General features: G+C 33.7%; 2 protein-coding genes across 3 annotated transcripts; one reads left to right on the top strand and one right to left on the bottom strand.

Moving 5' to 3' along the window:
- Positions 1 to 4: 4 nt before the first annotated feature.
- LOC113502732 (27 kDa glycoprotein-like) lies at positions 5 to 20,417 on the top strand. 2 transcript variants are annotated; one of them, XM_026884392.1, is made up of 8 exons: positions 6 to 173; positions 978 to 1,156; positions 14,848 to 14,960; positions 15,834 to 15,997; positions 16,620 to 16,765; positions 17,003 to 17,146; positions 17,663 to 17,695; positions 18,393 to 20,417. In XM_026884392.1, exons 1-8 carry the CDS (start codon positions 137 to 139, stop codon positions 18,483 to 18,485), a joined length of 909 nt encoding a protein of 302 aa, XP_026740193.1. In that variant the 5' UTR covers positions 6 to 136; the 3' UTR covers positions 18,486 to 20,417. The 2 variants fall into 2 exon arrangements, with proteins under 2 accessions (XP_026740194.1, XP_026740193.1); XM_026884393.1 differs by lacking the exon at positions 17,663 to 17,695 and having other exon boundaries at positions 5 to 173.
- Positions 20,418 to 21,053: 636 nt separating this feature from the next.
- Positions 21,054 to 27,995, bottom strand: LOC113502735 (27 kDa hemolymph protein-like). Its single transcript, XM_026884395.1, has 7 exons — positions 27,887 to 27,995; positions 23,666 to 23,763; positions 23,206 to 23,318; positions 22,596 to 22,759; positions 22,088 to 22,209; positions 21,619 to 21,770; positions 21,054 to 21,173 (listed from the first exon to the last, which is right to left on the bottom strand). Exons 1-6 carry the CDS (start codon positions 27,924 to 27,926, stop codon positions 21,624 to 21,626), a joined length of 684 nt encoding a protein of 227 aa, XP_026740196.1. The 5' UTR covers positions 27,927 to 27,995; the 3' UTR covers positions 21,054 to 21,173; positions 21,619 to 21,623.

The following is a 27,995-nucleotide window of genomic DNA, read 5'->3' as shown; positions in this document are numbered from 1 at the left end:
GAATTTCCGGATTGTTGAGAGAATCAATTCATTCAGTGTCTTCGGAATTTAATCGTGAGTCGCGGCGTGTGTGACAGTGTAGTGAACTTACAGTTAATAAAACTATAGTGAACAAAAAACAGAATAATAACTTAAAATGGCTCCATTATTCCTCATTTTTGCAGTGTTTATAAGTAAGTATATATCATCTAATACAATATAACGGCATTATCAACAACATGTTAAGTCATCCATTAATTAATCAGTGTTAAAATAACTTGTTCTATTTGTGTATTTCTTTATTAAAATTATTATAGTTAATTCAGTTTACATAACTATATACCATCGACTGCTGTATTGTACTTCTTTAAACATAAGTTTATGAAATACTGTAATTTATTTACATGTTAGAAAAACAGTTGATATTTTGTTCATCGTTGAGATCATGAATTCAACAGTTCTAATTACCATACGATAAATTTTAATGAGTTGACATTATTTTACTGTCTTTGTCTCAACTATCATTATCAATTGACTTACAATAGAAACCTACTTATTGTTGATGTTGATTTCCCGCGTAAAGTTCTTTTTATTTTCTGTACAACGCCCTAACCGGCCTGTTTATTTTAAATTCAGAACTTACGCATTTACTGCCACAAAATAGGCATATAATACAACAAATTATTTTGATTGAGGTATTGGCAGTAGTGTAAAACATTAGTTTATTCAAATTTAAGTATTTCTGTGTTATGAATTTCTTAAAGGACAATGACTGGGCCTCCTTTTTTCATACCTCTTTTTTGATTGGTTGTTGAAACAAAGGTAGGTGATGGTGTAGGAGAGGTAAATACTACAATAGGGACTTTTATATTGATCCAGGAAAACCAGAAACTGACTCATATGTAGATTGATTGCAGTATAGCTACTAGATATTTTTGTTTTCCCAAAAGCAAGTTGTCTTTTAGTCCCTGTTTTAATGATGCTATATATTTTTGTAGGTGCCACACTCGGTCAGACCATTGATGAGGGCATATTCAATAAGCCCGTCAGTGTACCTCCCGAGTTACAAGACAAAATCAGCAATGAAGAAGTAGAAAAATTGAAGACAAAATACATGGACGAGTTCAAAAGAAAGTGTGAGCAGAATGGACACCCTGAATTGTATGAAACTGCTCAGGTAAGCTGTTGAAGTACATATTTAACTTTATTTTAAGCACTTCTTACTAATTTGTGCAAACATATCCATTGTAAGGGCTACACCAGTTTTCTATTGATTTAACACAAAATAGAAATAGAAAATTTGGGACACGCTTTAACCATGGCTTTACCTATGTGGAGTTTGCTTAGGGCTGGAAAATGCCTATCTGTTAATTAGGGGTAAACTATCTTAACATATATTTTTTTAATTGGTTCACTGATTTTATTGTGAATAAGTAACAAATATACATTAAAACTGTTTGACTTTAAACTTATTTGTGCAAAGTATTTGCTTTATAAAAAATGTTAAATTAAATACCATGAATGTTGCTTTCTAAACTCATTACTTGGACATTGGCTAATAATAATTGGTAAGATTAGAAGCTAATAATACATGACTATTACTTATCTATCTGGCCGAGTTAGCACTATCACCTTATCACCTTGTGAAGTGGGATAACGGAGAATGGATTAATTATTAAAAGTATTATCAAAATAATAAAATTATGACCTTCAGGATTTTAAAGTTTTGGAAAGGTGTACCAGCATTTTTCACACCAGCAACTTTTGTGTCAACTCTATAAATACTCTGACTGATAGATGGTCCACTGTTGGCCAAAGTTATTTTCGCACAAAGAGGATAAACAAACAGACCCCTATTTAAACTCTTTTGTTTTGATTCTCAATGTTATTTTACAACTTTTCGAATCCTGGTTCCTTACGATTTTTTCTCTCATTGCGTATCTACAGTGTGACATTAAATTATTAAGAAAGTATCTATTTTAAACAAATCGCAAACGACTATAATGTAGAAGGGATCTGTAAGACAACGGTACATTACCACAATAGTTTACAAACAGCGTTACTCAAAAGCCAGGGTTAACGACCGCACTCAACCCGCGGACATTTAAAGACAAAGTGACGAAATGTACGCCAAACAGAGTGCCAGCGGAATCTGTTAAATCATTCGATGTTTATTTAGAACGTGGAAACATTAATAAATATAAATAAAATATCAAGAAATTGGATAAAATGTTGCTAAAAAAACCCATAACTAGCAACCCTATCTGTAATTTTAAATTCTATTTTTGAATTATACTTTCGCGGTAAACAGCTAATACAACCTCCTTGGATAAAAATAGGAATTTATTCCGTCCGTTTTGTGACAGATGAGATTTGTTCGCGGAAGTTTTATTGAGCGGGTTTTAAATTAATCAATTATGTAACATAAATGAATGGATATAACAACTTAAGTTAATTATAAGCGACCGGTTCTATAATGAGAGACCTTCGCTTGTTGACGACATTGAGGTCGGAGTTCCAAAGTTCAGGTAAAGATTTGCTTCACATACAGATTATATATGATAGGAAATGTACTTGGCAAACACGTCACATGTATATTAAACGAAGTACTGCAAAAAAGTTGAATAAGTCCTCTGTGGTGCATAAAAAATATATTCTGGTGATTTAGCATTCTAATTACAAACAATGTAATTTACTCGTAGTTTCAAAGAAAATATGTACATGATAATTTTGGTTCGTAATAAATAGACAATTGCACCAATTTTCACACATTCATTAGTGTAATTTTAAATGCTATCATTTGTTTCAGTAATTAGGGAATTTTTGGAGTGTATAATTATATTATTTATTTACGATAATATAATTGTTTTAGTTGCTTAATATGCAGCTGTGTTGTCTGTTATTTGCGTGTATTGAAATCTCGTTTCTAAAGCAAAAACATGACAATATCGTATATCGTAGTTAATTATTATAGGTACCTATACCAATTCATTTATTACTAATTTGGTGTTGATAAGCAAAAGGCCAAAATGTTTCCTTTCTTCTTTTCCCTGTTCGGTCACAAAGGAAATAACTTAACCCAAATATTAATTAATTGATAGGTATTAAAACAAACCTTGACCTGTGACTTACGATACTACGGCCTTTCGGCCAGAGGTTGTAATGAGGGAAATGTCAGTGTAATCTTGTTTAAAACGAAGCTCACCGCTCCATATTTAAGAAAAAAATACTTGAGGCAGCAATTATTAAAATTTTAATAGTAAACCTGTTATACACGTAACACGGATAGCCGAGTTATATAGGTCAGAACAGCACACCAAACTTACTGTTCATTAATGTCTGTGGCCACGTTACGCGTATCGTAAACGGCGATTAATAATTTGATTGATAGTGTTATAATATGTCTAATACGCTATCGATTTTTAACCCCAGAATCTCGTTCACACGTTCACAGCATAGCATAAACAAATACAAGTCGTTTCATTATCAGTCCTCCCGCTTTGGGTTGAGCAAAAGAGAGAGTCGGACATGCATCATCGGCCTAGCCTTTTCCCAACTATGTTGGGATCGGCTTCCAGTTTCAGCTAAGTACCAGAGTTTTACAAGAAGCGACTGCCTATCTGACCTCCTCAACCCAGTTACCTGGGCGACACGATACCCCTTGGTTAGAGTCAGACATGCATACTATCCACTTATTATCACTAATGCTCCCTTTTGTAAAGGGCCGCGGTGACCCCATCGGACAATCCGGCTGTGTATATGTATGATGAACCTAACTGAACATCAGTTATATTATAATTGCCGTCGTAAAAATAAAAGACTACAATGGATTGTATGTCCTCGATCAGTCATCTCATTCTTCCGGAGAACCTGTTTCAGATTTGTCCTTATTTGTCTAACAATAGCGTGATAAAACTGATATTATCTGCAGCGTTTAATAGAGCGAGTATTTACAGGATTGTGTAGAAGATAATTATTACAAAACTCGCCATCTGCGGTAAAGACCTTGTCTTATTCAGGCTCGAAGAAGAATCGCATAAAAGACCTTTAAAATACCATTACTGTTATAATTATCCAGAATTCCACCCGATGTTTTCCTTCCTTATACCCGACTTCTTTACCTTCTAAACTTTTAATTATTAAGTTTAGGCTTTCCCTATAGCTATTTCTGTTCTCTATTGTTAAGACAACCTTTTTCCACGAAACTCTGTTTAGCAGTTTATCCGTTAAACACTATAAGCAAGCTACTTATTTCCTTCTTAATTGGTAGTGATGATAAAGCCCAGCAACTACTTTTATCTCTGACCGTTTTACAAGATAACCTTGATTTATCAGTAATATAATAAATTATTGCATTTTTTGTATAGGATATAGATATAAACATTTTAGATAACAATAAAATGTGACATGTAATACCGTTTCTGTTGTAATGTCGATAAAAACTGATTTAGGGTATTGCGATTAAGGTTATTTGAGCAATTCTGGCATAATTACTGATGTGAAATTGTACGATGGAAGTTGTTGTAGTAATGACTAACGAAAATTAACTTTACTACATTGTATTAAATTTTACTTTACTACATGGTTTTTTTTGTAAAATTTGTTACTACAATTTGTGGTGTACTGATCTATACAATTCATGAACAGATGGCAGCGATCAGGTTACCGTAATTTTACACCGTGTTTACTACCAATATTGCGTGCCCAAAAAGTACATTTTTGCACACCAGCCGTACTTACAGGTTTAACGAAAATTATATATTTCGTAATACTGATTAGGAGTAGGTATTACTATAATTACTTTATTAAAACTTAGATTTTTTTTTTCCACAGGCTGTAATACTTATTTGGAACATACATTTTAATTTTGTCCATGCTACATAAAAGACATGATAGAAGCATCCTTTTAGCCCACACCCTTATAATGGGCAATTCAAGCTTGTTATTATGACGTCATACTACCAAATATCCATCCACACCCTATTCTGTCAACCTGTTTACATAGTTTTTCTAGAAATTTTGCCACGAGACATGAATAGAGTAACGATCGCATTTGAAAGCGTAATGCTGAATAAGCACGCTCAAAGGGTTTGTCAAGTAAGAAAATACTGACAATGGAAGTAAAAAGAACTGTATATTAAATCCAACGCAAAAGTATGGAATGAAAGAAAAAGATCTAGCTATTTTTTTGCATAAGAGAAATGTAGCTGGAGTAGTGATGTACCTTTTTATTAAATAAATAATAATAATAATAAAATGATACAATTTCTTAAGCGTCTACTCTTTTTATACCGCTTTTCTTTATGATAATCAACTTACTTCAGGATAGCAATAAACCCTGCTAAAAAGTTATACCATTCCGTACATATTTATGTCAGCTGATAATATTTATACTACCAATACCAACCATTTTATCGGCCTGGTTTCCCAAAATCATCAGGACAACTGAAAATTTCACAAGAGTTTTTTTTCAAGCCTATGATATCCACCGGCATCGGTTTAAAAACTCAGAAACTTTGAAAAATAAGAGAACAGTTTTATGCTTAAGAATAGTCCTTATTTACAGTATCAACATAACAATGTCGTTTTAATCACGTTGCATGTTGTGTGGGTCCAATGTGCATTTAAAGAGATTTTACGTACAATGTGTGTCTGCGTATCAATTAGCTGTCTAGTTTATTGCAGCAAACTCCTCATTACCCGACCTTACCACGCTATTAGATGCATCCCACATTTCTTCAAGGTCCTTTACTTTGCACATATTTACTGACATCTGCTATGCGCTAGCGAAAAGGTACAAATATTTTCTTCTTAATTTTAGACATGACTCATCGGACATTTACCACTTGTACAAAGTATTCCATATGGTGTACTTTGGTAGCAAATATAGTTAACAAAATTATGTATTTGGGTCGAAGAAATATAATTAGGTTAACCGGCCTAAACGTATCATTAGATTAAAAATTGTCATAAATTAGTTTATCATAGCGCTTATCATAACTCGCTGAATCGTTAGATTTCGACTATTTGAGTTAAACCATGAGTCATGAGACTGGTGTTTTTATTCAAAACTATATCAGATACTGCATAAAACCGTCTAATGCTTAAAATAAGGTACTAAATGCTAATTGCTAAACAAAGAATCAAGTAAATTGAAGTCTGTAACACTTTCTGCTGAGTATCAATGACTACCTCTCCATTATCGATCATTAAGGTAATAACAATGATTAATTACTAAGCAAACAGTCTTTATAACATTGGATCGTTATTGATGGTATGGATATTTTCCTATTCTTTCATCAGAACCTTTATTAGCTAAAGGTGTTTGTTTCTACTGAGATCCCAACTCCTATATTTTTTTATTGCAGTTTTATAAACTGTAGGTAAGCTTCACGGCGTTTAGTAGTGTTTCTCGCTACCACCATGTCTTTTTCTTATTTCTGCATTCGACAAAGTGTTCCTACGATGCCACGTTCATTCTAACTTATTTTTTTTTATTTTTTTCTTTTATAACCTTTTTCGTCTTCTTTATTTATAACCTGTGGTGATGATATAAAAAAGTACATATGATATGATGACACATTATTTATTTAATGAGAACCAACAGGTATAACGAATAGATCACATTGGTAATATAGAACATGGAGCCAATAACAGGTTATCACAAATATAAATAAGAAAAGTAGTAAAAAACTAAGGATCTAACAAGCACGTTAAATATAAAAATAAGTTTATAAATGGTAGCGTCAATATTTTGATAATGATTATCGTACAGTATTTTATTGTTTTAATACATGTCTCATAGTGATATATTCACTTAGTCATACCATTCATCGGTATTTTTGTTCTATGGACTGTACTATGTGCGAATACTGTGGACGAGTGACCAACTTAGGTGTCTTTGTTGGGGGAACAAAGACATGACTCATTGGGTTTTCACAAACAAACTTAGCATGAAAGATATTGTAGGGTACTGTTGTTCAGTACTTCATATATAATTAGGATTCCGTAGCCAAAGGGTGAAAACGGAAAGCTATTACTAAGGTTCCGCTGTCTGTCTGTCATGTCCTGAATTTCTGCAGATGATGTATTTCTGATTCCGCTATAACAACAATTAAAAATAGAGATCAAGGTTTATTCAAGTTATCACGGCTATTAACTAGTTGATGGGTGACAAATTTTGAGTGTTAAAGTTGTCACCGATTTGTTCTTCTTTAGCTTACGGAGTTCTCAGAGACGCCTAAATAAAAAACTCTAACATGACTCTGTTTCTCTTAGCTTAATAATAATTAAGCCGTATATATTTTGCAGACAGGATAAATTTGTGCATGCCAATTTAACAGTGAACATTTTAATGACACGTTATGTAATTATTATTTTTACAGCAATCATGGTTTTGATTGGTAAGAGGGTAACACAATTTCCAGACGATTGTCAGTTGCAAATCAATACGTAGTCATTCGATAATAGTCGCTAGACATCAAAGTATTAGGACTAAGAGACACCTTTCACGCTTCCATTCCACCGGATAGATATACAAGACTCGTGTTTATGCAGCTGCATGTCTTGCAGTATTTACCGTCTAGATTTTATGATGAATACACTCATTCCTTGTTCTTAATTAATCCATCGTGGTTGCTGGATATCATGGAAAAAAACTTAGGATTCGAGATAGGTTTTTTTAAGTAAAATATCGAGGCGGCTTGGGTAGGCGACACTTAAAATCAATCTTCAATTCACCTTAATACCCCTAGCAACAGCTGGAGATAGGTCTCCTCCAAACTGCGTCACAATCACGTTAATATTCTTTAATAAGCTAGCAAAAATGTGAAAACTTACTACGTTCATATTATTGTAAGTTTCCGTAATGAATTAGCGATACGTCAACTGTTCTCAACTACTGCATAGCTAGGTGTACTAGCAACGCACGCCCGTCTGACATTTGACCCTATGCTTCTGATCACGAGGCGCCTATTTTATTAACCATCATCGATATACAGGATGCAGTTGTTTACGAAAAGATAATTAACAGCACGATTATAATAAAATAATATTATTAATAATACCAGCAAAATACTTTTCCCACATAGGTAATGATTTAACGTTGATCACCGCTCTATCTCAATCTGGTTTGGTGATTACAGATTAAATTTTTTGTTTGTATATATATTTACATTGCTACTGAAATGCAACTCTGACAAGTACTTGATAACATCGATTGTGATAAATACATTATCAGACTCTTTACAGTGGTTTAAACTGCCTGCCCATATAAGCGAAATAGGATTTCTTAGCAATAAACAGCTCAAATATTTATTAATAGGATAGCATTACTGGGGACTTTGTGCCATCTTATTGTTTATTATTTCTCAGGTCTGCGACATCGCTCCATTTCAATTCACAGTAAATACTTATGTCATGTATAGATTCTTTAGCAAGACCATATTAGTGAACTAAATAATCATAGTAAGAACATAGCTTCATAGAAACGTTGACTAATTCAATCGAATATTATGTTCCCCAAATACCTAAGTTTGAGCTCCTAAGAACTACGTCGTAAACGGGGTAAACGGTACTTGTTCGCTTCGTCAACCACTTACGAGAATTGGACAATATTGGTGGTTATTCGATACATCCAATATTATTAAAGTGACCTATTTCGGCAATATATTTATTGTAAGGCGGAGCTTTTACATCGAGTATATTAAGACTAGCTTCGTTGACTATCGTTGTTATAATTATAATATACGGACTTTGTACCAGTATAATATGTTTGTAGTTAAAGAGGTCAGGGACTTTACAGAGCGCCAAATTACGTTAATATTTCTTCAGTATTAAGAGATATCGGTCAATAACAATGCAAACAAGCTTGCATTACTATGTAAGTTTGTGGGCGTGTTTGTTTGTCTGTGTTTACATTATTTAGATAACAGTTTATACTTATGTTGTTTATTTACTGTTAAAATAAATGTTGTATTTATTTAATCATTGAACTGAAGTTTTATACGTTTTGTAGGGCGTTACAAAGTCAGACCAAGTCGTTTTCATTTAGAATAATGAGAAGGGTCTTATTATAGAAAGTAATAGTTATGATATTACTTTTACTAGGCTATTCGGACTCCTTGCATGAACTGCAAAAGACTGTGCATGCACTAAAACGCGGGTGACGTAGGCACGGCGATTGCGATGCAGGTTCCCTCATGTAACCAACAATAAATAAACACTATACTGACTTACACCTCTGCTAGAACTTCATAGCTCCAATTCCGTTATTAAACAACTAAACTATAATACGGTTCACTTTTTAGATGTTTACACGAAATCATATCATGTTATTTGAGATTCATGTTTGTACCATTAAAACGCATGTTCAATATTGAAACCTAATACAATTGTTTTCCTTCATGACTATATCTGTCACACCGTATGAATTTTTACGCGTTATTTTATTGCGAAAATGAAGGTTAAGGCAGTTTGTCAGCATAACACAAATTTAAAACTTTACTTATACAATAAAAACTTGAATCTATTCAAATATACAACACATACGGAATACAAATCTACCGCCATCTTGAAGCTGCACTGTTGCAGTTGATGGAGCAAGACAGCGTGACATACGATGTAGAGTGACCTCTCTTTCACATTTGCAACATTAAAACAGTATTTTAGACGTGGTCGGCCCCGAATACTATCAATTATAGCCATAATAAAATATAAAAATGCGATTATTATTTCTCCACATTAGCCCGTACATGTACTATGCCCATTGATACACGGATTGGTAGTCGAAACGGTGAACGAAGGCTTTCGATATTAATCAAGTGATTTTATGTATCCCAATATGACGAATCATTATTTTTTTTTCGAATTTCACCGAATTTTCGATGTTAAACAGTCGTACCATGACATAATCTAACCCTTAAATGACTCATGATTAATAAACCTAGATGTCCCAGAATGTTCCCATCCTGTATAAACAAATAAGTAATAGTTATTCACAGTTACATCCGACTCTGATTAGATATGAGATGGCAGAGTGAACTTTGACACTTCGAACTCTTAATACAATTCAAGTAAGAATATAATTATGTGGATATTGATCGACGGCCAATATATATAGATATGAACGATATACGTTGACCCGATGCCAATAACAAATGATGGTATAGGTATTCCGAACAGGAACAAAGCAGGGTATTTCCTCATACAAAAATGGAGACAATGCTCTTATTATTCTTGACGGGACATCCATTTTGAAGGACCAACAACTTTGTGAGTAGTTATGAGGCAGATGCTTCCTTCCTATACTTTGTTTTTTTTTTGTCGACGGAAAACACGTGCGTTTTATTTTTTCTATTTTGCCGCAGTGGTGCTCTTTAACATCTTACTATATTTATTGGAAAAGGACATTAGACGGGGTACGTACATTAGGCGGGCCTGCGTACCCCGTCTAATGTGTTAGGCGTGATGCAAACCGCACGATATTAAAAACACCCTTGTTGTCCCAATTTCTTCTCCTATTCTATACTTGACTTTGAAATACGGCATGGTTTTTTATTACTATTATTTGGGTGATGATCAGGGTATATTGGCCGCAGGGCACGATTATTGAAAATGTTAATAAGCTAAAAAGGTTTGTTTACATTACGGCAAAGGTTCATTGTGATTACAACGAGAGATTGCGGAATGAAGAACGTACCTAGCATGATTAAACAGAACGTTTGGAAAACAAGAGACACTCAGGAACATGTAAAATTATTCTTAAAACAGTTTTGTATTATTGTCGTGCACTTGTAATGTATGTACCATAAAGTACAAATGTCCATAAAATGTAAGTCCTAGTTATGGCAATATTGTTTTATCAACTAATAAAGTAGTCATAATATTATTCGCCGAGCCGACAGTGATACGCCTTTGTTTTGCTATACGATATATTTCACATAAACACTGCAAATTGATAGTTCTTTAACCCTGACAATACTCTAAAGATAAATGTTTCCACAATTCTCGTATTTATAATTTTATAAATTTGTACAATAACCTTTGCTCATACAAAAAGTTCTAATAAAAAAATCATGCGCGTCACGACGTACGAGAATTTTATATTTTTTGTTGGTACCGGTTTACGTATGCTATTTCTATAAAGGACAAAGGAATATTAGAAATATTGAATAAATAAAGATTTGACGTAGGTTAGATTTAGATTTCAATTAGGTACCCAGTGTTTCTTATAAGGAGTTGTTACTCAATACTCAATACTCAATACATTTATTGCATTCCACAATGTGAACTTAGGTGGTAGGTACACAAGATACATTAGTTTTGGAGCATTGTGCCCTGTCGGGCATAACAAAAATAAGAATTTGGAGGAGGGCTATTAATAACATTTTCAGTTTTACAAATTAATAATAATATAGGTAAAGTATTTCTACAATTCTTATCTACATTTGGTTTTGGTATTCATATCTACATTTCTATGAATTTAAATTATAAATATATTTTATTATTATTCTATATAAATTAACACTATTTATTTATTTCTGTTTTAATTATTTACTTTATCACTTAAATATTCTTTTATACTATAATAACATTTTTGGATGAGGAATTGTTTTAAATTGTTTATAAATATGTTACATTTTTGTTCATTTTTAATTTTATCTGGTAATTTATTGTATATTTTGACTGACATTACTAAAGTACTTGTAGAGTGTATTGTCAGCTTAGACCCTGGTAGGTTTAGCCTGTTTTTGTGTCGCAGTGTATAGTTAGTTTGTATGTGTTCGCGTGTAGTGAAGAGTTTTTGATTATGTCTAACGAATTTGCATATTTCTAAGATATATATGGAGGGAAGGGTTAGAATTTTATGTTCTTTAAAAAAGGGTTTGCAGCTGTCTGTGTTTTCTATGTTAGCTAATATTCTAATAAGTCGTTTTTGTAGTATGACAAGTGTGGATGCGTCTGTACTATTACCCCATAGTATAACGCCGTAGTTTAACCATGCGTTTGCATAGGCATAATACGTAACCAGAGCAGTAGAGAGATTTGTTGCTTTTTTAATTTCACGGAGGGCATAGGCGAATTTTGATAACTTTGACCTGATCTTTTTAATATGTGATTTCCAGTTTATATTTGTATCTATAGATAAGCCGAGTAGGTTGAATTCTTTAACAGTTTCTATTTCAGCATTATTGTAATTAAATTTTATTTCTAAAGGAGTTTTCTGATGTGGATAGAAGGACATAATTTTAGTTTTATTAAAATTTAACTCTAGGTTGTGTTCTATCATCCAAGTTACTATTTTGTCGAGTATACTTGTAAGCTTTTTAGTGAGGTTAGTATTGTCTTGACAAGAAGTTAGTACTGAGATATCGTCGGCAAACAAAACACATGACTCATTTATGATCGAAGGGAGGTCATTTATATAGATAATAAATAAGAGGCATCCAATTACACTCCCTTGGGGTATTGAGGCGTTAATTTGCTTGCTATCCGACCGAACGTGTTGTATTTCTTTTGTATGTTCGTTGTAAAATTCTATTTCGACTTGGTGTTCTCTATTTTCCAAATATGATTTGAACCATTGTTAAGATTTTCCGCGGATACCTATTCCTTGTAGCTTATTAAGTAGAATATCGAATTGTACTTTATCGTAAGCTATTGTCATGTCTAGCAACATACCAACAGCGTATTGTTTCCTATCGATTATGTTAATAGCTTCCTGGATAAAATTATATACTGCTAGAACTGTAGAGTGATTTTTCCGGAAACCATTTTGGGATTCATTAAAAATTTTATATTTTTCACAAAAAGAATAAACGCGATTACACATCACTTTCTCGAATACTTTTGAGGCTGTGGGTAAGAGGGCAATAGGGCGATAGTTTGAGGGGTCGGTTTGTGAGTCTTTTTTGTGGATTGGCTTTATAATGGCTTTTTTTAGGTAGTTCGGAAACCTTCCTTCTTCAAATGACTGATTGATTAGCAAGTAGAATGGAAGGGTAAGCTCTTCTGCACACTGTTTGACTAGAGTTGGAGGTATTTCATCTATTCCGTAGCTGTTTTTGTTTTTAAGGTTTTTTAATATTAAATTTATTTCATCGGGACCTACTGCACTAAGGAACATGGTATTTTCTGTGCGATGGATCACAGGGGTTGTTCGAGGTTTGTTTGCAGGGTTTTGGGTATTATTTTCTCCGATAGACGCAAAGAAGTTATTAAATATGTCTGCTGCTTGCTTTGGGTCCGAGATAGCATTGTCGTTTAGGTGAAGTGTTATGTTTTTCTTTACTTTTTTAATGTTTTTATTCGTTTGTTCGTTTATAATTTTCCACATTGTCTTCACTTTATTATTCGATATCATTAATTTATTTATATAATGTAGTTTTTTAGCTTTATTTACAATTTGTTTTAGGATTTTTGCATATATTTTATAATGTTGTTTAATTAAGAGGTTGTTTGTTTTTGTGGACAGTATTTTTTCTAGTCTTTTATTTTTACAGGAAATTTTGATGCCTTTAGTTAGCCAATGTTTTTTATAGTTTGTCTTTAGCTTTAATTTTGTTTTTGGCATGGATTTATTAAGTATGTCCGTAAGTTTAGTATTAAATGATTCATAGTTTTCATCTATGGTCTTACCGGGTTTTATTATATCGTGCCATTTTATTTCTTTTAAATTAGATTTGAATCGCTTTGTGTTTTTACTATTGAACAGTCTCTTTTCCACACACCAGACTATCTGTTTAGTTTGCCGGGGTACAGCTAAGTGTAAAATTGTACTACTGTGATCAGAAAACCCTAACTCTTTGACTATGGCATGTGATCTAATGTTCGTATTAGTAAATATTAAGTCTAGACACGTTGAGGTGGTTTGGGTCACTCGTGTTGGTGTTTTTATACGTTGTACAAAGTTAAATTCTAACATGAGATCTAAAAATTGGTTTGTTTTTAAGTTACTATCTAATACATTTAATTTTACAGTTAATTCATAGTTAAAAAAATACGATAGGTAACAGATATTTCTTTATTCTTATACCAAACCGGTAAACATCGTAAAAATCCAACAAAGAATAATTTGATAGAGAAAATTTCGTCATTCTCCATTTAGTTACCATTGATATTTTTATACCATATAGCAAATACCGCATCGCATAAAAAGACTCATTAATCTGAGAAGCCAATTGACATGATGCTATAAATCTTTACAATACCAAAACCTTTATTTTTATAACTTATATATTTAACCAAACCTACATGTTCATAATAGAATATTGGAAGTTATACTAAGCATTTTAGTTTTGTTTTATTATAATATATACGCGAGTACATACATAAAATACAAATATTCCACTATGGCCGATATTTAGTAATTATTATTATAGAATCAACTGAAATAATATAATATCACCTGTGAAAATTTCACGTTTCATGAGATATAGTTACTACCGGCACTCTAAACACTGTCATCGGCCTAGCCTTTTCCCACCTATGTTGGGGTCGGCTACCAGTCCACCCGGTTTCAGCTGATTACCAGTGTTTTACTAGGAGCGACTGCCACAAGACGACAACCCTTGGTTAGACTGGCTGACAGACTTTTTCAAGCTTCTGACTACCTGTAACGACTGTCAAAGATGTAGCAATAACAGCCGGGACCCACAATTTAACGTGCCTTCCGAAACACGGAGGAACTCGCTATGACAAAGATGGCCACCCATCTATGGACCAACCGCGTCAAGCATAGCTAACCTGTGATTGAATCACTTATGCGGTTATAGCTTAGCTACGAGCTCCTCTTATTCTTTTCTTATTTCACTGTATTTCTTGATATTTTTGCAGTAAAATTAACCATAATATATTGTCTTATTTCAGACTTCAGTCGTCGAACTGATGAACTGCTTCAACTCCCTGGTGAACATGGAAGTTCTGCAGAACGAAATCGAAGAAGCAAAACCTAACGGACAAGTCGACGAAGTGTTCAAGAAGTATGTTATGTTTAATTATTTTTGAAATTCTTGATAGTCTAGCCAGTCGAACGAAAAGAGGAACTTATTTACTTTTATTCCAAAATGTTTTTTTCAAAAACAAAAGAGCTAGCAACATGTTCAAATTATTTAAACATGTTACCAACATTTAACTGACGTGTTTTACAGCGACTAGTATGTACGAATCTGTGCACTACAAACTGCAACTGTATGAATCTGTGCATTAAAATAAACCTACCATTTAAACCGTTTTATGTATTAACTATCATTTGTATTTTGCCTTAAGCATATCAAAAAGGAAGAAAAATTTATTATTTGTAAAAGTATAGGTAAACAATAAACATACAATACTACGACTACCTATCGTTTCAGTTCTATTTATAATTATGACTTCCTTTAATTTGTACACTTGTATCTACATACATGATACACATTTGAAACATTGTCTTCGGACTTACGTTGCAAACACGTCATTTAAAAAGCGATTACCACGGTCATCTTGTTTTACTAATTAAGTAATTAATCCGCTGAGATTTGATCGCAGGGGTAATTACCAGACAGTTGTTTACGTAGCGCGAATCTTTTCCTTCCGTTTAGCAGTATTTTTAGTAATTATTTAGTGCTTGATTTTCCTTTTTATTCAATTATCTATTGTCAAGTTACGAAAATATATTTATTTTATTCTTACATTTGATAGGAGTTTTATCCACATGGATACGACAACCCTATCGTACCTTTTCACTGCGATTACACCACTAAACTTAACATATAAAAAAAATGTTCTTATTATCCTTATTGTTGATCTCAGACACTTCTTCGTCCGACCAGCGAGCGATTTCCACCTAAAATGACAATGTAAACTTTCATTTCCAGATACTGCAACAAATCACCACAGTTCAAGGGTTGTTTCCGCAACATGACGGAGACAGTGAAGCCTTGCTTCTCGACTGACGAGCAAAAGAACTTCAAGACTCTATACAACGTCACCGAACAGCTCGCTGACTTCATCTGTTACAAGGACGGCGACAGGATCGCTTGTAAGTTTGGGTGTCTTTGTGCACGTGATTTGTATGATTGTGAAACCCTCCGCGACACTCAAAGATTACCTTCCTTACTGCGAGAGTAATTTCCATTTTTAACTAAATACTTCCACAAAGAAAATTTTGAGGTTAGGGTTATAATAGCAGATCAAGTTTGTGGATGTTGACTAATGTCTTTTTGTTCGTTTCTTGGATATTTCTTGATACTATCCTTAAAAAGTGTAACGTGATATGGTATCCATCCGAAAGTAAAATAATCCATCAGATTCAAACATCGCTAAGAGCAGACAAAACGCTATTCATGTATTATTAGAATCTAGACTACAGCCAATGCAACTACAGACAGTGTTACGACCGCATTGACCACAGACTTGATAGTCAAGTCACGGGGATTCCGATTCAGAGTCGCCATCTGAATCCCTCGATTGCCGTGCATCGTCAACGGGCTATGAGAACAAGGGAACAGAGATTGCAGAATTGTTAGCGCACATGCTTGTGGACTATGTACTATTGATTTATGTTTGATTGATATATGAGCAGCACTCAGGACATATACTCGTATACTTGTCCATATTCTCGTAATGACGATATTTACGCATGTTTTCCCTATCATTTCCAGTGTTCATAGCGGAAGGCGGCAAGGAGTGTTTCCAGGATCAGCAGGAAGGCATCCAGGGCTGCTTCAACAGCACCTTCGACGCCGAGACACAGGGCAGCCTACAAAACATCAGCTCTGTTGAGGGATTCATGGAACTGGAGTTCAAGGTATGTATGTAGTTTAACTGTGGGATATTGACAAACGGTTTATAATATAGTGATAATTACTTGGTAATGGTATGGTCTCGAAAGAAAGAAGACAGTTGTATTTTTATTTCTGTTATTATTACAAACTCCATCCATTCTTTTAAAAGGATTCAGTATACACGTTAACACTTCCCAAATTCAATAATTCGATTAAACACTACAAACCACCCAATAATAAATTAAACCTTTAACTTTCAGGAGAAACAGTGCAACCAGATGAGCACCCTGCAATCATGCGTGGTCAGCGTATTGGAGCAGTGCGTCAAGCCAACCTCCGCCAACATCGTGGAGTCCTTATTCAACTTCATCAGAAAGGCAACACCATGCAAGAACTTCGCTAAAGTAAGCTTCAGTTTGTCAACAATTATTTTTCAAATATACGCCGATTATCCGAATCAGCTAGTACCGGATAATAGCACATAGACTGGTACTTGGTAGTAAAGAAAAACGAACTGTTACACATAAAATAAACTTTATTAAGTTTAACAAAAACAGTTCTACAATACTCAAGTAGTTTACTTCCGATAGATTTTAAGTATATTACGCATAGGTTATATGGCTTTCGGTTAATCGGCGTTCCAAACAAATTATTTCAAACTACTTTTTCCTGTAATTATAATCTCTAACTAATATTTATGACTAACAGTTACAGTTACAGTTACTATGAGTCCTGAATCAATAACAGTTTTTTTTTCTTATTAACAATTATCGCTTATTTTATTTACTCTTTAAATATTAATAATTAATATGCCTCTTATCTAACGATTCAATTAAACGATATCAATATTCAATAAATACCATTTTTTATGTATTATAATTATTTATACAATTGTTACTAAACTGAACATGTTTTATTAGCCGAATGCAGGGAAGGCAGGTGGACGGAATCCCGTAAGTTATAAATAAGTCTTCAGTGTCTTGCCTTTGTATCGTCCTCAGCTTTTTATGTTTGTGTTTGTCGTATTTTTATGCATAGTTGACCTTCAAAAAGGTTTTACAACCTAAGGATGTGTTTCATACAAATGTGTAGGAAGCTTTGTTTTCTAGAAACCAATAGAACACTTCAAAAAATTTAATTCACACACACACATGAATAATCGTTAAGTGATTACAAAAAAAAAATTAAGCTTAGAAACGGAAATGCAGCCTATTTAATAAGTAAAGTTAGATGCTTTACTATTGTACGGAATATCAACTTTATTACCGTGCAACAAGGTGTTATTCACGAACGAATTCACAATGTCAACGTGATGCAAAAGCTTACGGATAATGCAGAAGAATACTCTCACTGTCTTTTGTTCAATTCATATTTGAGCGATGCAGTTAATAATTGCCTAAATCTTTGTCAGTTTCACGAACTAGTACTAAAAATACAACAATCGGTCATAATTACGTACTGTGTAAGCAACATCTCACCGCTTTTAGAAGTATTTAGCGCTTTACAATCGAACTCCGAACACATCGTACACAATATTTGCAGCGTGCAGCATCTATCTATACAAGAATCATTTATTTAAATGTCGAGAACTAAATTCTCAACTTCTTTGTACAGGAAGACTAAAATTAAAAGGATATTTCGTGTTTACAGGAGGAGGCAAAGCCAGCAACGGGTGCAGCTAACGGTCTGACCATCACATCGGCGACACTAATCACAGCCTTCCTAGCTGCAATACTCGCCTAATTACCCTAATTAAGTAAACGCAGTTTTAATTTTAATGAACGCATCGCGAAAGATTACATGAGAGTACAGGTATAATGCAATCTATAACTGGTGCTGCCATCTATGACAAATTTAATGCATTGCCAGGATTAAAAAAATAGGTTTTTATATATATATTTCTAAATTAAGAGGTATTTTTATTGATTTTTAATGTCTTATAAGTCATATATTTTTATGCTCATTTGTCTATTTTGTTGTAAGATTGACTTAGCTGAAATATGATAATTATTATACATTTTATACGTCTGTTTATTGCTTGTTATTGTAAAACTTTTATTATATATTGAAAGGTCTTCCCATACGGGTAAATAAACATTAAATGTGGATTTAGTTTTTCCGAGCATACTAAAAGATCAAAAAATATGGAAATATAAAATATAATAAATTAGTGACACTATATGTCAATGCACCTTTCAATACAATTTTCTAAGTTAAAAAAACACTTTGAATCTGCCTAAATATCAGATCAATAAAACCACAAAATCTTGTTACACAACTTTTTATATGAAACACAACATGACATTAAAAATTCGATCAAAGTGAGTTGTCAAAGGTGTTGGTCATCATTAACTACATTCCAAAATTTTTGTTTCAATAAAGTAAAATCTGATGACTTTAACATCTAATATTATTACTTGACAAAGGCCTCTTAGCCTAGTCTTATCAAAAATAGTATAATAGTGTTTTAAAACCCCTTTTAATACAAGCCTATAATGTAACTAACATATGTTTATTTAAAAAAGCATTTTGAGTAATTTTCCCTATATTGTCGTTAAGAAAAACGTTTTTAATATTTTTATAAAATTATATTTACATTATTTAGGTATATTATATTATGTTCCTTTAAGTAAATTTATTTTTATAAATGGAAAGATTGTGGTCGCTTAAACTTGGTACTATTGTACTCATACAATATTTAAGTATAAATCATATAACCAGGGCTTAATTTTAGATTTTATAGTGATATATTTTGAACAAATATCGCGAAAGAGTACATATCTTATACATTTCATAATAAATTGCCAAAAAAGTGTGGCCAATTCTAAAATGTGAATGCTTAGCTTAATAATAGTGTTGCCATATCCGAAAATGGTATCAAATATCAATATGAGAGCAACGAATTTCAATTTAGTGCATAAAAGAGATTTTGCTTACATTCTATAGCCGTCCTGGAAGTGATTTTATTCTCGAAACGAATACCGTACCGGCAACACTGTAATTTGAACTCTATGTCCTTAGATTTAAAGTCGATAATAGCAGGAGAACGATTTAGTCTTGCTTGAAAACTAGATAAGCTTTTGTCCATTGTAGTAATTTGTTAGATTTAAGTCGAGTTCGGTGGGGGTTGGTGTTAAACACACTATGGTTTTGAAGAAACACAATTCAGATATCATTACTTTTTTGTTAACTGTTCACTGTAAAAGATTTCTTTTTGTTTTTCTTCTATGAAGGTCAAATTCTTTCAAGGGCTTTGAAGCGATGTTCTAAAAGATAGTATTGAAAAACACCCTCTACTTCGCGCTTATATCAAGGGAATATGAGCCTTTCGACTTTCGCTTTAATTTATAAAACTACCTTCGATTTTTTGCTTTCATAAATTTAACCTTACTGTGTACGAAATAAGGAACAAACACTAAATATGTGTACTCATTACTGTGGACAGTTAACGACAAATACGCAAGAGACATTAATGATAATTTATTAAAACTAATAGAAGATAAAGAGTTAATCTCTAGACAAACACAAGAGCTTGTATAAATATCAATAGTATTGTAGAACGCCATGCCATATAATTACGTAGTTTCGATGTCCGGTAGTGAATAGTGATTTATATGTGCTGCTATGTGGTTTATAACCATTTTACAATATTTGCAAATAAATCATGAAAGATTATTGTGATGATTTTTATTTGAAACCAACCTTTGCTTACAGTTGCGCTTGCTTGAATGACACAGTCTAGCTATATTAATCTAAACGCTTGTCACTTATAGAGTAGTATTAAATAAAATTGACAAAGTCATTGTCTTGTTCAAAAGAAATGTTAATTACGGCAAAAAGAACTTTTATGTCATCACATCTTACCGTACGGATAGCTGACTGGCATAGATCAGCATGCCAAACCTACTGAGCGTGACGTGTCGCAGGTTCAATCTCCGAGTGGGGCAAGCATTTTTGTGATACAGATTGTCATGGACCTGGGTGTCTTCGTGCTTGTGACTTGAATGTTTGTGAAAGGAATACATTACTTACTGCGGTAGTCGTTTTTAAAAGAAAAGAACAGTATTTGATTTCTGACTTTTAATACATTTAAAAAAGGGAAGCTAATGTAATTTCCTATTCTTTATACCGAGTTAAACCCACATCTACTACATGCATTTTTTAATGCCAGACTAGCAATTCGTCGAAAATAACTCAATTATTTAGACAAAAGGTCAACTGGGTTGGATCGTGTGACTATCCTTGACAAAGGCTAGCATTTATGAATCGAGTAATATTAATAATAAGGATTTTATCAAAGTAAAAAACAAAGAAGTTTTATGTTTGTATATTTAAAGTTACAGTTTTTGCACGTTTCTATATAATTTAATTATTATTGGCACATAAATGATCACATCCAATTGTTCGTACTATCGGCGGCTTGAATCAGTTCTGTAACAAAACAGGCATTTGATTAGTTTTAAAACTATAAAATCTCTCAGTACACAATGGATAATTTATGCACATTACGATCATGTTAGTTTATGTGTTGTTTTTAATTATTTAAAATTCCAATAACCTAATGACGTAATAAGCCGGTACGACTTGGCATGAGAATTAATAAAAGCTGTGCATATTGGGATGCTCGGCAGAAATGATCACTTAAACAGCTGATCCAAATTGAATGGAAAAGCACAGACAAATGTCTTTAATACGACTAGCGCTGTCTGTTCAAACGAGCTTACTGCTGCCGTGTGAAAGAGAAAAAGGGATGCCAGATGAAGTGGCGCCGTAACGTGTTACGTTACGAAACAGTCTACGCTCCCATAATAAGTTGTCACAGCTGTCCCATAATAAGTGTTGATAATTGTATACGAAGAAATTGCTATTTACTAACCAGTTTTATGCTTTCGCGTCAGCGTTGCAGAATGATCCTTTACGGACGTATCTGAACAGGGACTCTGCCATGTTGCCGGGAGTGGGGGTGTCACAGCCTTCCAGTTTAGTGACTATACAAGACGATAGCTCGTCGTATTTGGCGCATTTTTGCTGAAAAAAAGAATGGAGTACATAGAACAGTGGTCAAATAGTATAAGGATACTTGATATAATTGCTTTATGTTCCTTTTGGGGTCAGGAATCAAAGGAATAATGGTCTTATTACAAAGACGCATTTCGTTGGACCTACAACCACGTCTTAAATTATATTTCTTTATTGCAATTGTGAAAGTGTGACAGCATATAAGAAGGTGGGTAAAGATCGGCGTCTCTTCCACAATTATTGCTATTATATTAATTCAATGTTTAGCGGGGTAAGTCCGCTGTTCAAAAATTGTGTTCAGTCTAAAATGATCATGAAGTACTTACAGCTAAACTGAGTTTCTTGACGGATTCCAAGTCAGAGAATGAACTCTTAGCTGTGGTGAGACAAGTCCTGATCTCTTCAGCCTTGCTCTGGAAACACTGAGGTCCTTCCTCGGCAATGAATACTAGAGAACAGAAATAAAATGATAAGTGGTAGGTATACATAGTAAACTGTCGCTTTATCAATAGGTACTATGGTGAACAATGATTTTGACCAAAAACTTATATCAATGGGTGTCATATTTGTAGTAGGATATATTTATTTGTATAGTGTGTAAGTACTTTCATTTTTTTTTTGACAAATTTCGTAAACAATGTTAAGTAACTTTATACAACAATTGAGAACCACAACAGCCCAAGTAATAGAAAAAATAGATTTTATATAGTTATTTTTTTGAAGGTGGACAAAATAAAATCCCTTTTGTTTTAAACACATTCATACGGAATGCTGAGTGTCGCAAGTCCGATTGTCCACTTGACTGGTTATATATTGGTTGTCTTTAACACTTACGGGCGATTCTGTCTCCGTCCTTGTAGCAGACAAAGTCGATGAGCTGGTCAGTGCTGTTCTGTGCGGAGAGCATCTGGTTTTGCGCGGCGCTGTCGACACAGGGCTGGACGGCTGTGAGGAGTGTGTGAATACAGCCCTTCAGCTGAGGAGATTTAGCGCAGTACCTGAAAAAATAACATGTTTTAAACAAATAGAAATGAAACTTAGTGATTGATGCTTTCGACTGGATAATCTATATTTTTCTTAAAAGTAGTATAATAGACCACTATTACAGTTGTCTCAACTAAACTTTAAAGTCGGCGGCAAAATTTACTGCAGTCTGATCAGGCTACAGAAATTGATCATGATATAATCCTTGACTTTTCGCTTACGTTGCCGTAAAAGATGTGACAAATAGTTGGACTCGGCAACAAATGTACAAATGTAAACTCCCGCTCAGCGACCATTGTAGTTTCATTTTTGAACCCACTGGTGCGTTTAGCCAGTTGCCTTAGGTTCGGATTCGTATGTTTTTTTTCCTCAATTGCCTCACGCAGGAAAACTATAAAGGGAAAGCATTGGCGGAATGAAATCTCCTTTTTCAAATCCTTTATAAAGTAATTGGTCTTACTTCTTGAAGACTTCGTCGAGAGCTCCATTCGGCTTCGCCTCCTCGATCTCTCGTTGTATGGTGGGGATATCGATGATGGACTTGACACATTCAACAAAAGTCTTTCCCGCAGCCTGGAAGGTAAAAAATAATATCAATATCAATGTTTTATGTCTTAATTTTAGCGTTAGCTCTTGCCGGAACTATAGATACATAGGGTCGTAAGCTGTCGCACCGAAGCAACCGGAAGCCGTTACTCTATTCGTAGGCAAGTTTTTGCACCGCGGTCGATGCGTGACGCCACGCACTGACCAAATACGGGAGACGTTGCCCGGGCGGTTCAGGTTTAGTCAGTAAGAGCCTGACTGTACATTATGTTAAACTTTGTTATAGACGTAGCTGACATCAAAGAAGGCGAAACTGACAGGCAAGTCAGTATATTAATCTGCCCTAAATAAAAGTGCAAATCAAATTGACTTGCCTCGATAGATTCATATTTGTCCTCAGCGTTGTTATTCGCGCACTGAGTCCGGACGTAGTTTCTCAGGATCTGAAGCTTGTCGTCATCGGCCAAGACCGCTGTAAACAAACCATAGGTAAGTATAAGTTACTTATATGTCACATTTTCAATTTCTTGAGATAACTGAAATACGGAAACACCATACATTTTTTCCCCCAAATTTCATATAATAAGTTACTATCTATTGCAGATAGTAGATAATTCATGGCCTAGATAATTTTAACTTGTAGGATTGGATAACTCTAAATGTCCCATCACCCATGCTATTAGAGTTTTGGACTCGTTACGTTCGACACAAGAATAACATTCCTTTTACGACAGGTGAGGTACATTTGTTAATTCAATGTCAATTTGTATTAACGCGAAAAAAACCAGTCATTTCCATACATTTGTTTTCAATTGACGCGTAAGGGGGCAGGGCTCGAAATGCATCGCAAAATGTCTCCGTATTTAGAACTACGGAGCGGTCAAGCTGTCGCGATCCGAGTTCAAAGGATAGTCTTGATCGAGTAAATTGGTAAATGAGTCGGAGCGAACTGGCAGGAAATAGGGGGCGGCGAGTTGAGTGCCCAGTGCGCTTACTACGACAGCTCTTACAACAGGGGCCATTACGTTGGAGTGAGACGCCGATACGTGCACTGTAGCGCCCTCTCCCTTACACTACTGCTATAGTTCTTCAACTCTTAAAGTTAGTAATGTAGTCGAGCATACGAATGATGTTCTTAAAGGCATATCAGTAAATCTTGTTTGGTTTATATGATCATGGTAAATTAAAGTTCGAAATTACTTACGACACTTAACTGTCAAAAGTGTTTGTGATAAATTATTAAGTTTTAAACAACATTAGGTTGTAGTATCTAGAAAGCGCAATCTGAAACATGATTTCATACCAACATAAATGAGTCTACTCACGCAGCTTATTAACTTAAAACGATAATAATATCCCAAATTAAAAATACATAATATCTACAAAGTAACTTAATCACCTGCACACAGCAATTGTTTTGTTTGAAACAATCTTACCGCATTTCGATACCCTTTCCCCTTGACTGATAGTCACATGTTTGTTTAAAACAGCCGGCAATCAGACGTGTTTACAAAATGCCAATTCATTTATTAATATTGTTGTTTACTAGTTGACATTGTAATAACATAATTAAAATCCGAGAACCGTCAAAAATATTTGTTGTTGTTCGCGTTAAACTATGTTATGACCGTTGTATTATTAGGTACATTACCTAAATAGTTTGCGTGATTAGAACTTGTTTATACACGAATTTAGGTGAAGTTCGATCAATTTTAAATACCGTCGTGCATTGGAAATAACCCTTTTAACTTTATTTAAGAAAACTTAAGAAAACTTCTTTCGCTATAATTTGGGCCCTACGCTGCTAGGTATCACTGATTTTGATCAGTTTAGAATTTTGTATTGAACGTATTTAGATACTCCTTATGATGTTTTTAGGGTCCCATAGCAAAAGTACTCCGATGTCTTTCCGTCCGTTCTTCAGCAGCCTGTCTCTCTGCTAGACAGTTGCCATATTCTCAGAGACAAAAATAGCATGAATTTCAAGCAGTTTTTCGGTCATAAAATTTATGGATGAACCAGCTTTGTTGCAGATACCTATATTTTGTTTAGCTTATTTGTACGAAACCTTCAATCGGACTCGCATTTGAAAGGCTCTATGTAATGGCAACAGGCTCAATGGATATATATAAGGCATTCTAAGACGTGTATTTTTCTTTCTACATTTTACTGACAGCATACCATATAAGTACGACTTCTAAACTGACGTTTGTGAATACCACGTCTAATATATGTACAGTATGTGTATAGAAATACAATCGTAAAAGTTCAAAGGCCTTATATTAGATAAGAGGACGGAAGGGCGTCCAATCAAGCAGTAAAGACGTCCATTGTAAAATTTATTGTCGCTTTCCGGGAATTGCACTTGTTGATACTGAGTGGGCTAATTTTTTAACGAGCGACGTTTACTGCCGGTGTCTTTACCCACATTAACTACTTATATAGACATTATGACAGAGTTCTCTTTGCCGGTGTGTAAGTACGTGTGTACTGGGATGGGCTAAGTTTGTACCGTAATAAACTAAAACTAATTTCAATTGAAAATTTTGGTTTAACTAAATATAACGAGGTGAAGAATTCCTCAGATTTAATTAAGGTGATAATTGACAACACTACGAAAACAATATAAAATAAATTAAAGACGCAAAAAAATGTTACGCTTTTGGGTGGCTTAGACTAACCTAATCAGTTTCCAAAAAATGAGTTTAGATAAGTTTGAATTGTTTTTTAAAGAATTTTCATTCCAAAGCGAAAACACTCTATATAAATATTTTTTTATATTAGCTTCTTTGACAAATAAGGTTCTATTCTTTAGCAAAACTGTTACAAAAACGCAACTGTCATTATGGCATGGAATCTAATCTATGTTATCGTAGTAAGTAGTTCGCTAAAGAAGATCGCTGTTTTCCTTTGTATACGGACAACAAAGAAATACGAGAAAACAGACCTCGAGCGTAATATAATTATTTACGTAACTGTCAGTAATTAGCCGATGCCATGGAACTTACAATGTTTTAATTAGTTGTGTCTACAGATTCTGATATTCAAATGCTTTCCTCGTTTGAACAATACTTATCTATAAGTATATCTTGACCGTCAATTGTTATTTATGCTATTTTTAACGCCTTTTGAGGGATAAAGCAGCCTATAAATAGGAGTTTGGATCAATGTGGAAAGTGAAGTTTATGACATTTAGAACATCGATTTACAACTACATATGTGTTGCTTAATGAGATGGTGGAATATGTATAACATATGTTTATATTATGCACATTTTCAGGTATAAATATAAATTACTCGTCAAACTATTTCAATATCAAAAACAAATTTGTCCAAGATATAGAGTGTCATCCCGCGGAGCAATTATAAAACTATTTGTCGGACAAACAATCAACAAAGGTTTAACAAAATAAACAGTGCACCTTCATAAGCAATGTAACTATTGACATCATATGATACATCAACACTGAACATCAGTGTTACATAAACATAGCTATAAGTTCACTCATAGAAAAATGAAATTAAGAAACGTGAAGTTTTACTGCAAAAACAGGGCGACTTGAGAAGCTTCTTTTTTAAGTTGATTGAAGACTGTACAAGAAATGCTCTAAAGATTAGTCAACGTGATTGTAAAACACAATACTTTTCATTAATTTAAGCTGCACCCTTGTGAGATTTGATACAAACTCGGTGCAGTATCTTCGACAAATACTCTGTATAAACATATAACATTTTACTTATTTTACAATCTAATTATTCCTATCAAAATTCCACATTTGATATACCTGGACTGTCAAGTAGAAACTATACTTGGGGAAACTTAGAGGAAAGTGACGTTTATGAATACTGTCTTGTAAGACAGCCGCACATGAACCGCTGTGGAGTGTTCGATAAACGTTCACGCATGTAGATGTTTTTTTTTTTCAAATCTAAAGTCTTTCTTAGCAACATAATATACCCAAGAAATCATATATCTGCCCGACAAAACCGTTTACCTAAATGTGTTGACTGCGATTCCTCTTTTGCCTAACCTTCCCAACTATATTGAGTTCTCCTTCAAAGCTGCGAGTATGTAATCTATTGTTATAATATACTTATGTTTGCAAGTTTAAAAGCTACTTTTTCAAGACAAATATAATCTTATTATTCTGCTGCAGAGGTTATCAAACAAACTCGTAGTTTTAGATAAAGCGTTCGAAGAATCGAAAGTAGCGTTAATTGCAAAAGTGATAGATACTTTTTAATTTTATTCTTTGGGTTCTGGCAAAGCTTTTCACTAATAATAAAAATAAAATTCTATATAAACCCAATGAAAGTTGCATTTTTTTATTAAACTTCCCTTTATAGATATTTGATAAATAAAGTTAGGTTTAATATGAATTTTGCAATTTTTCACCTAAGTACGAGTATTACAATGTATTAAGATAGCTTATTATTTAGAGAAAAATATAACAAATTCAAACATAAAATATTTTTTCTAAATATAGGTAATTAGTACCTACCATAAAAAATAACTATTCAAAACCCTCCCCTTCAATAAAAAAGTATTTAATAAATTTTCACTAAATATAAAAATAACATAAACTACAACTTACCGACAGCCAATAAAGAAAAAACTAAAGTTTTCAGCAACATATTGTAGCACTGCGTAATACTATGGAGGTGATTACTGCACCAAATTCAAGCGTCAACTGAAGCTCAGGA

The sequence above is a fragment of the Trichoplusia ni genome, chromosome 17 (genome assembly GCF_003590095.1).
Source record: "Trichoplusia ni isolate ovarian cell line Hi5 chromosome 17, tn1, whole genome shotgun sequence".
Taxonomy (NCBI): Eukaryota; Metazoa; Arthropoda; class Insecta; order Lepidoptera; family Noctuidae; genus Trichoplusia; species Trichoplusia ni.
Note: the sequence above shows the minus strand (reverse complement) of the source record. Positions and strands in the feature narration are given on the sequence as shown.

Coding starts and splice junctions, on each gene's coding strand:
- LOC113502732 (XM_026884392.1), top strand. CDS start 137: ATGGCTCCATTATTCCTCATTTTTGCAGTGTTTATAA. Junction 174..977: donor CATTTTTGCAGTGTTTATAA/GTAAGTATATAT, acceptor ATATTTTTGTAG/GTGCCACACTCGGTCAGACC. Junction 17,696..18,392: donor AGGCAGGTGGACGGAATCCC/GTAAGTTATAAA, acceptor TCGTGTTTACAG/GAGGAGGCAAAGCCAGCAAC.
- LOC113502735 (XM_026884395.1), bottom strand. CDS start 27,926: ATGTTGCTGAAAACTTTAGTTTTTTCTTTATTGGCTGTCG. Junction 23,764..27,886: donor TTTTTCTTTATTGGCTGTCG/GTAAGTTGTAGT, acceptor GTTTGTTTACAG/CGGTCTTGGCCGATGACGAC. Junction 23,319..23,665: donor ACAAATATGAATCTATCGAG/GCAAGTCAATTT, acceptor TTTACCTTCCAG/GCTGCGGGAAAGACTTTTGT.